The following is a 14,026-nucleotide window of genomic DNA, read 5'->3' as shown; positions in this document are numbered from 1 at the left end:
AAGGAATCTTAACGTAAGGTGATCTGACTGCTGTAAATGTTGAATCCAAGCATTGAAGAAATGTATTAGGCAAAGAGAGAACTAGATATTATTGCTTCTATTCCATGTATCGATTTCGGAGTTGAGGAGTTGAGGAATCCATGTCTAGCTACCTACACCGGCATTGCACTTCACATGCTGTGAAAGTTTGCGGACCCAATTACCCATAATTGCTGTTTTGAGCTGACTGATTAACTCATTAAAGGTGTCCACCACATAAGGTGAGGGGCCATTTCGCTTGTTGGTGGAGGGTGTCACATAAGTCACCGTACATGTTTTACTCATCACTCATTTCACTGGATACCTGCTAGCGCTCTTGCAATCAACTTGCTTTATGAAGAACTTTTAAGGACTGTTTTTATTTGCATTTTATTCATTTTTGGTGCTAATTTTATTGCTGTTTGTTAGTTCTGTATAATTAGTTTGCGCTGTACTGCCTTTCTCTATTGTCTATTTTGGGATTTGATATTTTGACCCTCAGTATTTTAGCTGCTATTATTAGGTATTTTTGTTGCACTGGTTGATTTTCTTTTATAGTAGTAAAAGCTCAGCAGGGGTTCTAATCCTTCACCGCTCTTAAACGAGAAGAAACGTTTTTGGCTTGAAATTATATCACACATCACAACAATATTAAACTTACATTTTTGGTGGCATAGTTCTTAATGTCCGTTCCCCCACCTTGCACCAAACAGACAGACCATCTTCATTTATGTTGTGGCTGTGCATCACCGATTCAGGTTTGTGTGTGTGTGTGTGTGTGTGTGGTGTGTAAAAGCCACAGTAGCACCAGCTGTGTGTTGGCCCCTTTTCTGAGTAATAAATACCAACCTTATGATCCCTGTCTTTTTAATAATATCGGTAGTTACTAGGGTTGCCATAGGCCAAGTGTCATCCTAGTATAAATTCAGGCTTGAAAAGTTGAAAATATTGCATACTTAAAACTGTTGACAGGTATGAAGTGCAAACACCCACAGGTACATACCTGCTGCAGTTATGAGTACTTTGTGCTTCGCCCCCAAATGCTGGGCTGTTTTGACAGGCAACACTTTAATATTACCACATACTGGTAAAAGGAATCATTAGAGTTCTGATAATTTTATGGAATATAACCAAATCTGGAGGTCTATAAATACTGCTACTATATTTAATTGAAATTTAAAATTGTGTATCTATGCTCACCATCTATGTGTGTTTTTTTTTTTAGGGTGCATCTTTAACAAGTGTATTGGAGGAAAAAATTCTACCTATAGTAGGTAAATATATTCCTTATATATCATTTATAGCAAATAGCCTGACAGTGGCCTTTACTTATTAAGGGTGATGGCAGACGGACAAATCACCCAGGCCCTAGAATGCAGCAAAAAATTTACTTGCTAGCAATGGAGTGATCTTGCTTGTCTGGCTAGTAATAGAGAAAATCCATAGGAAAAGATAAGTAGGCCATTTGTGATCTTTCCATTGACAAATTGGTACCAGCGATAGAATTATTCGGCTGACATAGCCTTAGTCACATAGTTACTATATGAAAGTGTGACATCTATTGTCATTTATAATTTTCCAGAAGTTGGGATTTGGCACTGATATTGTGCTGCAGATTAGTAGGCATCAGATGCTTTAGCACAAAATTCCCTTGTGATAATACACTTCGTTGCTTTAAATTTAGGAGGAAAGATTACTAAAGGGTTACATTTAGGTTTAGATGAGGTTAAGTGTTAAGTTTAGGTTCAGGTTAACTTTTAAGGCTGTGTTTTAAAGGTTAGGTTTGTGGTTTCTGTTCAGGTTAACTATTATGTTGTCATGCTGTCACAGAAGGGAGTCTGTCCCTACTAGGCTAAATCTCTGACCCACTCTGTTGTGTGTATATTCTGAGCTTCAGATACAGAGCTCAGTAAACAACAGACTTTTTTTTTTTTTTTCCACAAAAAAATTTTTATTAAGAGTTTTTCATAGACAATACAAATAGTACCATAGAACACATGACCAGGTTACAAGTAGATATTCCAGCTCAGAGGAGTTCAAAATTCGAGAGAGTAGGAGTCAGCAGGTGCTGCCTCTAAGTTAATTATTAAGACGGCCACATAAAGAAACCTACAGTAGTGAAGAGTGCATTTCAGGCCTGCTTGGTTTACGTTGGAATGAGAGACTTCTTAGAAAAGTAATCAATGTTGCTTCTGAAAATACTATAAGATAGGCAGGGATTAGGATATGCGTCCGACTGCTATGTCGGCATTCGACTCTTAAACCTTTTAGTGAAGCAAGATAAAAAATAAAAAGAAAGAAGAGGGAGAAGAGAGGAGAAGAGAGAGGAAAAGAACAAAAAACAGAGAGATAAGAAAGTGGAGGGGGAAGGGAAGGGGGGGAGGGAATGAGGGGGCACTGCAAGGGGAGTATGTGAGGAGGGGGAGGGATTACCGCCAGCTACCCTCTCCAGTGTACCCTAGGCATTATGGTAATTACTGTGCCTTTTAAGGGTTATCCCGACGTAAGTCCTGACATCGCTGTGAGTTTCGGTATTCGAGCCATGGTGCCCATACTGCCGAAAAGTGTGCTATTCTGTCCTGTGCGGTGCAAATCAACTCCTCCATCGCTGCTATCCGATTAATCCGTGCCACCCATTCCTTTATGGAGGGGGATGACTTGGATCTCCAGTGTACTGGAAGACACAGCCTAGCGGCATTAATCATGTGCATAGCTATTGACCTATAGTATTTTTTACGGAAGATTTTGGAGATGATGATGGTGAGAATTCCAACGAGAGCGAGGATATCTCCGTTGCCACTTTGTGTACTTTACGCCAATACGGCTGAATCAATGGGCATGTCCACCAAATATGGAGGAATGTACCTAGACCCTGTTCACACCTCCAGCACTGGTCTGATACTGTCATGGTGAATTTATGTAGCATTTCCGGTGTTCTATACCACCTTGTTTTAACTTTGTAACCGTTCTCCTGAGTATGAACGTTCAGAGAGCCCTTGTGGATGTATAAATGTACTCGATCCCAGGTGGTATCATCAATCACCATGCACAGCTCGGTCTCCCAGTAGGCATGTTCCGATTTCAGGGAGGCATAAGGTTCCCCGAACATTGTGGCATAAAGCCCCGAAATTAAATAACTCTGGGGAGAGGAGCTAGAGCACATTGATTCCAGGAAAGTAGGATTTTTTGCAAAGTTACATCTATTCGAGGGACTGTCCCAGAAATGTTTTAATTGGATATAGGCCCAAAAGGGGAAAGACTTTGTGTTTGACAATGATGCCAGTTCCCCTTGTCGGAGGAACCTTCCTCTGCAAAAGAAGTGCTTAGCCTGCATTTCTGCATATGGCCATTCTGCTGCTAGGAAGGCCCCCTCAATGCCCGGGGGGAAGTCTGGGTTACCTCTGATCGGTGTGATCGCACGAATGTGCGAATTTGAAAGCGAGTGTACTTTGCATGCCCTATCAAAAAGCATGTAAGGTTGCTCCTATAAGAGGATGAGAGTGTATATTAGTCGGTATGTGTGTCTTTGAGAACCAGGAAATGTATTGGAGTACGGTACGGAAAAACAGTTTTTCCAGTAAAACCCAACACTTATAGTTAGCATGGAGCCGCCAATCCACCACTCGGGTTAGATGAACTGCCCAGTAGTATATCTGGAGGTCTGGGAGTCCAATTCCACACCTCGACTTTGGTAAAACTAGCTTAGCCCACCCCACTCGCGCTACGTTAGTTCCCCATAGAAAGGCTCTGTACATGCACTTTTAAGCTGTGAAGAAGGAGGGCAGTAAATGAATTGGGATAGTCTGTAGTTTGTACAGTAAGTGCGGGAGCACCGTCATCTTTAAAATTGAGGCCCGACCGAACCATGAGATGGTGGGGGCCTCCCACCTAAGTAGATCCTGCTGTATAAGCCTCAATTCCGCCAAGAAGTTCTTTTCATATAGATCTTTAAGTCTACTAGGGAATTGGATGCCTAAGTACGTAATAGCATCTGCTTTCCAACAGAATGGGAAGTTCGCCTGACAGAGCTGTACTATCTTAGGGGGCAAAGAAACATTTAGCGCATAAGACTTTGAAAGGTTAATTTTTAGATTCGAGATGATCTTGAACTGTTCTAACACTGGCATTAGATTGGGTAGAGACATCAGCGGGGATGAAAGAAAGAGCAAAATATCATCCGCGAAAGTGGCAATCTTATATTCCCGCTGATGCACCTCTATCCCTTTTATGTCCGGATTCGCACGGATGCACCGGAGGAGGGGTTCCAAGGTGAGGATGTATAATAAAGGAGAGAGGGGACATCCCTGCCTGGTCCCTTTATGGATGGGGAAGGCGTCCGACAGGTGGCCGTTGACTCGGACTCTAGCCCTGGGCCTGGTGTAGAGCGCTCTAATAAAAGTCTGCATAACGCTTCCCAGGCCCAGGGCTTCCAGGACCACATCCATGTAATCCCAGGCCACCCTGTTGAACGCCTTCTCTGCATCCATGGCCAGAAAGCAACCCTCTCTATTGGTTGATGTAAGCCAATGATGTAAATTGAGCGCCTTAATGGTGTTGTCCCTGGCTTCTCTTCCAGGGACAAATCCAACCTGGTCCAGTCCTACCCAGGCGGGAATATGATAGGACAAACGAGTAGCCAGGATCTTGGCGAACAATTTAACATTGACATTCAGGAGGGATATGGGTCGATAATTGGCTACATCGGTGGGATCTTTGTTTTCCTTAGGGATTACCGAAATATAAGCCTCTAGTAAGCTACCTGAAGCACATGGTGAATGGGAGAGGGGGCGTTGAAGGCTTTAAGAAATTTCGGTGCCAAGAGGTCAGCAAAGCTTTTATAATATTGTGCTGAGAAGCCATCTGGCCCCGGGCTTTTGCCAGGTTTTGTAGCCTTCAAGGCCTCCCCCCACTCCTCCAATGACAGTGGCACCTCCATGGCTTGCCAGTCACTAGCAGATAGCGGCCGGGGGCTGTATTTGGCCAGAAATTCCTTTATGAGCTCCAAGCACGCATATGCCGATATGGGTCTCTGTTCGTGTAATTCAAGATTATATAATTTGCTATAAAAAGAGTGAAATTGGCTAGCAATGTCCTCATTTCTGGAGTGGGTTACTCCTCCTGTGTCCACTACGTGGTGGACAGTGGATGCAAGTGTACGTCTCTGTGTGAACCTCGCCAGTAGGGATGAGCTTCGTGTTCAAGTCGAACCCATGTTCGACTCGAACATCGGCTGTTCGATCGTTCGCCGAATTGCGAACGATATGGGCCGTTCGCGCCAAATTCGTGTGGCGCGTCACGGCCCATAATTCACTGCGGCATTGCAGTGCATTGCTTGCTGATGATTGGCCAAGCATGCACTATGACCCGCATGCTTGGCCAATCACAGCGCCGCCTTAACAGAGAGCCATAATTGGCCAAAGCCAAGGAGGCTTTGGCCAATTATGGCTCAGGGGATTTAGTACACGCCCCACACTATATAAGGCCGCCTGCACGGCGGCCCTGTGCAGTGTGTTCCAGTGTGCTTAGAGAGAGAGAGAGACAGTGTCATTTCATTTGAGTTAGCTAGATTAGGCAGGACAGTCAGTCAGTTAGCTGCACTTAAAGTGTATTGTGTATATATATGCATCCCAGGTGTTGCATATATATATATATATATATATATATATATATATATACACTGTATTCAGTTTAGCTAGATCCGTTCCTGTTATCTTCTAGACTATTTACATTTAGTGCAGTGCGTCCTGCTCACAGTGTTCAGCTAGATCCGTTCCTGTTATATTCCTACTGACAGGCAGGCTTGTCTTGTTACAGTATTTTGAAGAAAATTACTGGTGTTCTTTTGATCCTATTAGTACCACAGTCAGGCAGCTAGACTATTTACATTTAGTGCAGTGCGTCCTGCTCACAGTGTTCAGCTAGATCCGTTCCTGTTATCTTCTTACTGACAGGCAGGCTTGTCTTGTTACAGTATTTTAAAGAAAATTACTGGTGTTCTTTTGATCCTATTAGTACCACAGTCAGGCAGCTAGACTATTTACAGTTAGTGCAGTGCGTCCTGCCCACAGTGTTCTGCTAAACCTACAAGTAAGTGGGGTGCGTCCTGCTCACAGTGTTCAGCTAGATCCGTTTCTGTTATCTTCTTACTAACAGGCAGGCTTGTCTTGTTACAGTAAATACAGCTACCTGAAGAAAATTGCTGGTGTTCTTTTGATCCTATTAGTACCACAGTCAGGCAGCTAGACTATTTACAGTTAGTGCAGTGCGTCCTGCTCACAGTGTTCTGCTAAACCTACAAGTTAGTGGGGTGCGTCCTGCTCACAGTGTTCAGCTAAACCTACAAGTTAGTGGGGTGCGTCCACCTCACAGTGTTCAGCTAAACCTACAAGCTAGTGGGGTGCGTCCTGCTCACAGTGTTCAGCTAGATCCGTTCCTGTTATCTTCTTACTGACAGGCAGGCTTGTCTTGTTACAGTAAATACAGCTACCTGAAGAAAATTGCTGGTGTTCTTTTGATCCTATTAGTACCACAGTCAGGCAGCTAGACTATTTACAGTTAGTGCAGTGCGTCCTGCTCACAGTGTTCAGCTAAACCTACAAGTTAGTGGGGTGCGTCCACCTCACAGTGTTCAGCTAAACCTACAAGCTAGTGGGGTGCGTCCTGCTCACAGTGTTCAGCTAGATCCGTTCCTGTTATCTTCTTACTGACAGGCAGGCTTGTCTTGTTACAGTAAATACAGCTACCTGAAGAAAATTGCTGGTGTTCTTTTGATCCTATTAGTACCACAGTCAGGCAGCTAGACTATTTACAGTTAGTGCAGTGCGTCCTGCTCACAGTGTTCTGCTAAACCTACAAGTTAGTGGGGTGCGTCCACCTCACAGTGTTCAGCTAAAGCTACCTGTAGAAGGTTGGTGGTGTTCTCATACTACAGGCAGGCAGTTGATTTTGCTAGCTGCAGTATCAGTACATATATATATATATATATATATATATATATATATATATATATATATCCCAGCTTAGTGCAGCTACAGGCCATTAGTATGTCTGGAAGGCCAAGAAGGAGAGGCAGACAGTCACAAGCCAATAAGAGAGGGCAAGCAGGCTCTGTGTCTAGTGCTGGTCGTGGAGACGGTGCATCCTCATCAGCACGTGGCCATGGGACACGCTTGGCCTTTTTTTTGGCAGCTGGCCATGTTGAGCCGCAACATGCGGAAGACTTGGTCGAGTGGATGACCAAGCCGTCCTCATCCTCCTCATCCTCTCTCACTCATGCCCAGGGTACTTTGTCTGGCAAAGCAGCGGCCTCTTCCCTTGGCTCAATGTCATCAGTGACTCCTTCCCTAGCCCCACCATGTCCTCCTGAGGAGTCCCTCGAACTGTTTGACCACAGTGTTGGGTACATGCTCCAGGAGGATGCCCAGCGTTTGGAAGGCTCTGATGATGATACTGAGCTCGATGAAGGCAGTAACACGAGCACGAACAGAGGGGGTGCCCAAGAAGGACAGCAATCTGGCAGTCATGCTCCCCCTGCTGCAGCATACTGCCAGGTTTGCTCCAGTGATGAGGAGGGAGGGGATGATGAGGTCACTGACTCAACGTGGGTGCCTGATAGGAGAGAGGAGGAGGAGGAGGAGGAGGCGGCACATCACCAACGAGGCAGGATGCCCTCCAGGGGCCAGCCTAAGGGCAGCACATTGACTGCATCACACCCCAAAGCTCCACATGTGCAGGGCGCTGCAGTCTCTGCGCGTTATTCAAAAAGTTCTTTGATGTGGGCCTTTTTTGAGACGAGTGCATCAGATCGCACCGCTGCTATTTGCAACATATGTCTCAAGCGTATCTCGCGTGGCCAAAACATCTCCCGCTTGGGTACCACATGCTTGACCAGACATATGTTGACCTGCCATGCAGTTCGTTGGCAAGCGTATCTAAAAGACCTACACCAAAGAACAAAGAGGACCTCTGCTTGCTCCTCATCAGCTGAGATTTCCAACCCCACTAGACCTTCAGTCCTCTCTGAGACCTGCACTGAGAGGAATGAAGGTGTAGAATTAGGTGTGTCACAGCCACGTACTTGTGGGCAATCTGATTTTGGTACACCGACGTCAGATTGTACCAGGCAAATTTCCCTGTCCCAGCTGCTGCACCGCCGAAAGAAGTTTGCTCCCAGCCATCCACATGCCCAACGGTTGAATGCTAGCTTGGCAAAATTGCTAGCACTTCAACTGCTGCCTTTTCAGTTGGTAGACTCTGCCCCCTTCCGTGAGTTTGTGGAATGTGCGGTTCCTCAGTGGCAGGTACCCAAACGCCACTTTTTCTCACGGAAGGCAATTCCGGCTCTCTACCAGCATGTGGAAGGCAATGTCCATGCCTCGCTGGACAGGGCGGTCAGCGGTAAGGTGCATATTACCGCTGACTCATGGTCCAGCAGGCATGGACAGGGACGTTACCTAAGTTTCACGGCGCATTGGGTGACTCTGCTGGCAGCTGGGAAGGATGCAGGACAAGGTGCAGTAGTGTTGGAGGTTGTTCCGCCACCACGCCTCCAAAATGCTAATGATTGTGACACACCTCTCTCCTCCACCCCCTCCTCTTCTTCTTCCTCCATGGCCTCTTCCTCGGAACCAGCGGTGCTCCGTAGTCGTTCAAGGGGCTACGCAAGTACGCAGGCCAAAAGATGCCATGCGGTGCTTGAGCTGGTGTGCTTGGGGGACAGGAGCCACACTGGGGCAGAGGTTCTGTCAGCTCTGCAGGGGCAGGTTCAGAGGTGGTTGACGCCACACCAACTTAAGGCAGGAATGGTGGTTTGCGACAATGGCACCAACCTCCTCTCTGCCCTCCGACAGGGACAAATGACCCATGTGCCCTGTTTGGCTCACGTCCTTAACTTGGTGGTGCAGCGGTTCTTGGGCAGGTACCCGGGCTTACAGGATGTCCTGAGGCAGGCCAGGAAAGTCTGTGTGCATTTCCGCCGGTCATATAATGCCAGTGCTCGGCTGACGGACCTCCAAAAGGAGTTTAACATGCCCAAGAACCGCCTAATCTGTGACATGCCCACCAGGTGGAAGTCAACGTTGGCCATGCTGCAGCGGCTGCACACGCAGCAGAGGGCCATCAATGAGTACCTGTGCGACTATGGCACCAGGACAGGGTCAGGGGAGCTTGGTTTTTTTTCCCCACGCCAGTGGGCCATGATCAGGGATGCATGCACTGTCCTGTCACCATTTGAGGAGGCCACGAGGATGGTGAGCAGTGACAGTGCAGGCATCAGTGACACTGTCCCCCTTGTCCACCTGTTGGAGCACACGCTGCGTGGAATAATGGACAGGGCACTTGAGGCAGAACAGAGGCAGGAAGAGGAGGACTTCCTTAGCTCTCAAGGCCCCCTTTATCCAGACAGTGTTCCTGCGTGCCCGCCGATCACACAGGAAGAGGACGAGGAGGAAGAGGAGGAGGAGGAGGAAGATTGTGTCAGTATGGAGGTGGAGCCTGGCACTCAGCATCAGCAGCAGTCTTTAAGGGATCAGTCCCAAGAAACACATGGACTTGTACGTGGCTGGGAGGAGGTGGCTGCGGACCATGTCGTCCTTAGTGACCCAGAGGACTCCGGACCGAATGCCTCAGCAAACCTACGCTGCATGGCCTCCCTGATCCTGCAAAGCCTGCGTAAGGATCCTCGTATTCGTGGTATCAAGGAGAAGGACCAATACTGGCTGGCAACCCTCCTTGATCCACGTTACAAGGGTAAGGTTGCGGACCTTATCTTGCCATCGCAGAGGGAGCAGAGGATGAAACATCTTCGGGAGGCCTTGCAGAAAGGTCTGTGCAACGCGTTCCCAGAGACTGGGAGGTTACAAACTCCTGTTTCTGGACAACGTGTTGCTGAGGCTTCGGTCAGTCAAAGAAGGAGCGGTGGAGAAGGTGGCCGTCTGACCGATGCGTTCAGACAATTTTTTGGTCCGCAGCCCCAAGGTATGATGGGTTCCAGCAACCATCGCCAGCGTCTGTTTTACATGGTGCAGGAATACCTAGGGGCAAGATCAGACTTGGACACCTTTCCCACCGAAAATCCTCTGGGTTACTGGGTCTTGAGGATGGATCACTGGCCAGAGCTTGCACAGTATGCAATTGAGCTACTGGCCTGTCCTGCATCCAGCGTTCTTTCGGAACGCACATTCAGTGCTGCTGGAGGCGTGGTAACCAATCAGAGGGTGCGTCTGTCCACTGACTCGGTCGATCGACTGACCTTCATAAAAATGAATGAGTCTTGGATCACCACCAGCTACCAAGCACCTGATGCTGATGTAACCGAATAATTTTTTTTGAAATCTCAGATCCCTTCAAAGACTGCCTATGCTGATGCTGAGTGACTATCCCTGAGTAATTATCCTCTTCCTCCTCAATCATCACGCTGATAGCTTGTAAGAACATTTTTGGTTCTGGGTGCCACCACCAGTGCCTAAGGCACAATTTTTCAGCCCCTGTTTAACAGGGGCGTGTAATTACGATTTTTGATGTAATACTTTGCAGCAGGGCTCGTTCCTGCATTCCAACTAGAGTGTCTGTGAGGGGTTGCAGTGTTGTGGTACCAGCACCAGTGCCTAAGGCCCAATTTTTCAGCCCTTGTTTAACAGGGGCGTGTAATTACAATTTTTGATGCAATACTTTGCAGCAGGGCTCGTTCCTGCATTCCAACTAGAGTGTCTGTGAGGGGTTGCAGTGTTGTGGCACCAGCACCAGTGCCTAAGGCCTAATTTTTCAGCTCCTGTTCAACAGGGGCATGTAATTACAATTCTTGATCTAATATTTCACAGCAGAGCCCTGTGAGGGCTTACAGTGTTGTGGCCACAGCAACACCTAAGGCCCAAATTTCTGCTGAGTATATAGGGCAGGACCCTACTTTCAAACAACTAACTTACAAACGACTCCTACTTGCAAACGGAAGGAGACAACAGGAAGTGAAATCTACCCCTAGGAAGGGAAATTCTCTCCTGTAAGAGTTAATATGGGAAAAACATTTCTCCTTTCCACTGATGCTTTCCAATCCATTGGGACAAAAAGTGAGGTGAAATCTTCTGAAGAGGAGGAAAGACAGCAAAACAAATGTCACAGGGGTGATAACCCTTCCCTATGTTTTCCAAAAAGCTTAAAAAAGATTTTTTGGCTGGAGCTAAACACGTTAAAAATGTACCCGTTCAAAATTACAAAGAGATTCTACTTAACAACAAACCTACAGCCTGTATACTGCTGTTCAGAGTATATAGGGCCTGGTGGCCCCACACCTTTCCTTATTTTAATTTGGGTGCGGGGTTCCCCTTAATATCCATACAAGACCCAAAGGGCCTGGTAATGGACTGGGGGGTACCCATGCCGTTTGTCTCACTGATTTTCATCCATATTGCCAGGACCCGACATTACATTAAACCCGCAAGCAGTTTTAAATGAGATTTTTTCCTTTAAAAATGACATTTGGTGCAGGGACTGTTCTAAACACGGGAAACACGCATCACTTTACAGGCATACTATAGACACCCCTCAGGTACAATATTTAAAGGAATATTTCACTTTTTTTTTTTTACTTTAAGCATCATTAAAATCACTGCTCCCGAAAAAACGGCCGTTTTTAAAAGTTTTTTTTGCATTGATACATGTCCCCTGGGGTAGGACCCGGGTCCCCAAACCCTTTTTAGGACAATACCATGCAAATTAGCCTTTAAAATGAGCACTTTTGATTTCGAACGTTCGAGTCCCATAGACGTCAATGGGGTTCTAACGTTCGTGCAAACTTTCGGTCCGTTCGCAGGTTCTGGTGCGAACCGAACCGGGGGGTGTTCGGCTCATCCCTACTCGCCAGTAACCTTCCGGGTTTATTACCCTGTTCGTAAAATAGTTTCTGAGAAAGTACCTGTCTCTTCCGTGCCCGTTTAAGTAGTTCCTCTAGGAGTTCCTGGGCTACCCTTACTGCTAGTGAGCGTTTATGCTGTGCTTCCAGTAGAGCTATTTTGTCAGACAGGTCTCGAATCATGATTTTTTCTTCCTGGCAGCAATAGCTAACAGGCGTCCCCGTACAACGCATTTATGCGCTTCCCATTGGGTCATGGGAGATACGTCTGGGGTGTCATTATGTTGGAAGTAGTCTGTAATGGTCTTAGTGACTTCAGCCAACTCTCCAGGGTCAGTGAGAAGGGAAGCATCCAATCTCCAGGTCCTGGTAGTCATTTCCCATTGTGGAAACTGCAAGGTCAGTGTGATCGGGTGGTGGTCGGAGATGTACATACTCTCTATGGTCACGTCTTGCAGGAAGGTCAAGTCTGTCTGGTGGATAAATAGATAGTCTAGCCTCGAGTAGCGGCTGTGTGGAGGCGAGAAAAATGTGTAGTCTTTCCCCTGGGACTGCAGCATACGCCAGGTGTCGTGAAGCGCAAGGGAGGCTAATGCGAGCTTGGCTTGGTGCAAGGCAGAAAATGGGAGTGAGGAGGTACCTGTAGAGGTATCAAGAAGTGGATCTAAGGCCATGTTGAGATCCCCCATAGTATCAAAAGGCCCATCTTAAACGTGGTGAGCTGTAAGAGGACCTCTTTTAGGAAGGTTACCTGTTTAGAGTTTGTTCGCAAAAGTCACCAGTCTATTTTTCCAAGTCCCTTTTAGGAAGAGGAATCTACCCTCTGGGTCAAGGACTTGGTCCGTAAGGCAGAACGGGAAAGATTTATACTATGGAAACCCCTTTTGTTTTGGAGTTGGGACAAGTCGCATGATAGACCTCTGGGAATCGGCTATTGGATAAGCGAGGGATGGAGCCTGATTTAAAATGGGTTGCCTCAGCAAGAATACTGCTCCGCTTCTCCTGGACCTTAAGGCCTTTAGCATTCAAAGAATAGACCTTGAGGGACAGAGGTGCCGATGATTGCACCGAAGAAGGCATGTTTCGGTGGTCAGAAGTGCTTATCAGTGCCACCCCCAAACTTCAGGGGGGAGGGGTCTAGAGGCGAGAAAGGAGGGGGGTAGGGAACAAAGACCAAGGGCGAGAAGAAAAAAAAATGGAGGGGAAAGAAAGAGAAAGAAGAAAGAAAGGAAAGGGGGAGTTAATAAAAGAGAGGGAACTACAGTCAAGGTTAAGCTCACTCCGGGAAAGCACTCGGGGCTTACCAATAACCCAGGAGAGGCTTACCCTCTGAACAAACAAGCTACCCCCTATGCGGGGATAACAATAGAAATACCGGAGGTAATACAGTCCAGCTGAGTAACCTAATGAGGGGAGAAGTGGAAGACTAAAGGGGGATACCTGCCTCCTTGAGGTGGGGAAGAAACCTAGCACCTAAACAATATATGCACACTTCCTATCATCCAGGAACCCAAGCAAACATGTTGAAAGGTTCATAAGAGACCTCAGCTTTAGTGGGTGAGGTGATACCGCGCAGACCCTCCCACAATAGGTGAGAAGGACCCACACCGGCCCCCCCTCACCAGCAACCTAGGGAGCCTTGACGGGTCAGGAGTACCACCCTAGAGCAATATGTTGCTTTGTAGTATAGGACCACTTGTAGTTAAACAGAGAAAAATAACGTATAGCAATCCAAACAAATGACATTTTATCATATTAACATTTTAACATTTAAACATTTAGGCTGCCTCCATAGTGGCAAAATAGAAATGTCAGAGTCCCCGTGCCCAGGACCATCGCAATGGGCTTTTGTCGGTTTCCATATCTCCCCGGCGTCTCGGTGGTGAGTCAGCTGAGGGTCTGTGGTGACGTTGTCTGCGACCTTGGGGTGTCTCCAGGTTGTGTGGGGATCCAGGGTTCAGGCCATAGAAAAGCTCCATACCAATCTGGAACTGGGATCATCTGGATTCCTAGTGCGTCACAGAACAGCCTTAGATCTGCTGGCGTTCTCAGTTGGGCCATGCGATTACCATTCGTCACTTGAAGGCAGAATGGGAACTTCCACTGATAAGGAATGCGTCTCTCTCGCAGGGCTTGTAGGAGAGGGCGGAGGTCCCTCCTGTG

The 14,026-nt window shown here is 47.0% G+C and overlaps 1 protein-coding gene across 1 annotated transcript in view; it reads left to right on the top strand.

Moving 5' to 3' along the window:
* The window catches only part of LOC141135121 (baculoviral IAP repeat-containing protein 1-like), an 88,425-nt gene that overhangs the window by 26,902 nt on the left and 47,497 nt on the right, over nucleotides 1–14,026 (top strand). Inside the window, 2 exon segments of the mRNA XM_073624403.1 lie at nucleotides 2,180–2,194; nucleotides 4,310–4,329. Of these exon segments, the coding sequence (XP_073480504.1) occupies nucleotides 2,180–2,194; nucleotides 4,310–4,329 (35 nt within the window).

Source organism: Aquarana catesbeiana, linkage group LG01, assembly GCF_042186555.1.
Source record: "Aquarana catesbeiana isolate 2022-GZ linkage group LG01, ASM4218655v1, whole genome shotgun sequence".
In the NCBI taxonomy this organism is placed as follows: domain Eukaryota; kingdom Metazoa; phylum Chordata; class Amphibia; order Anura; family Ranidae; genus Aquarana; species Aquarana catesbeiana.
This window is presented reverse-complemented; position numbering and strand designations above follow the sequence as displayed.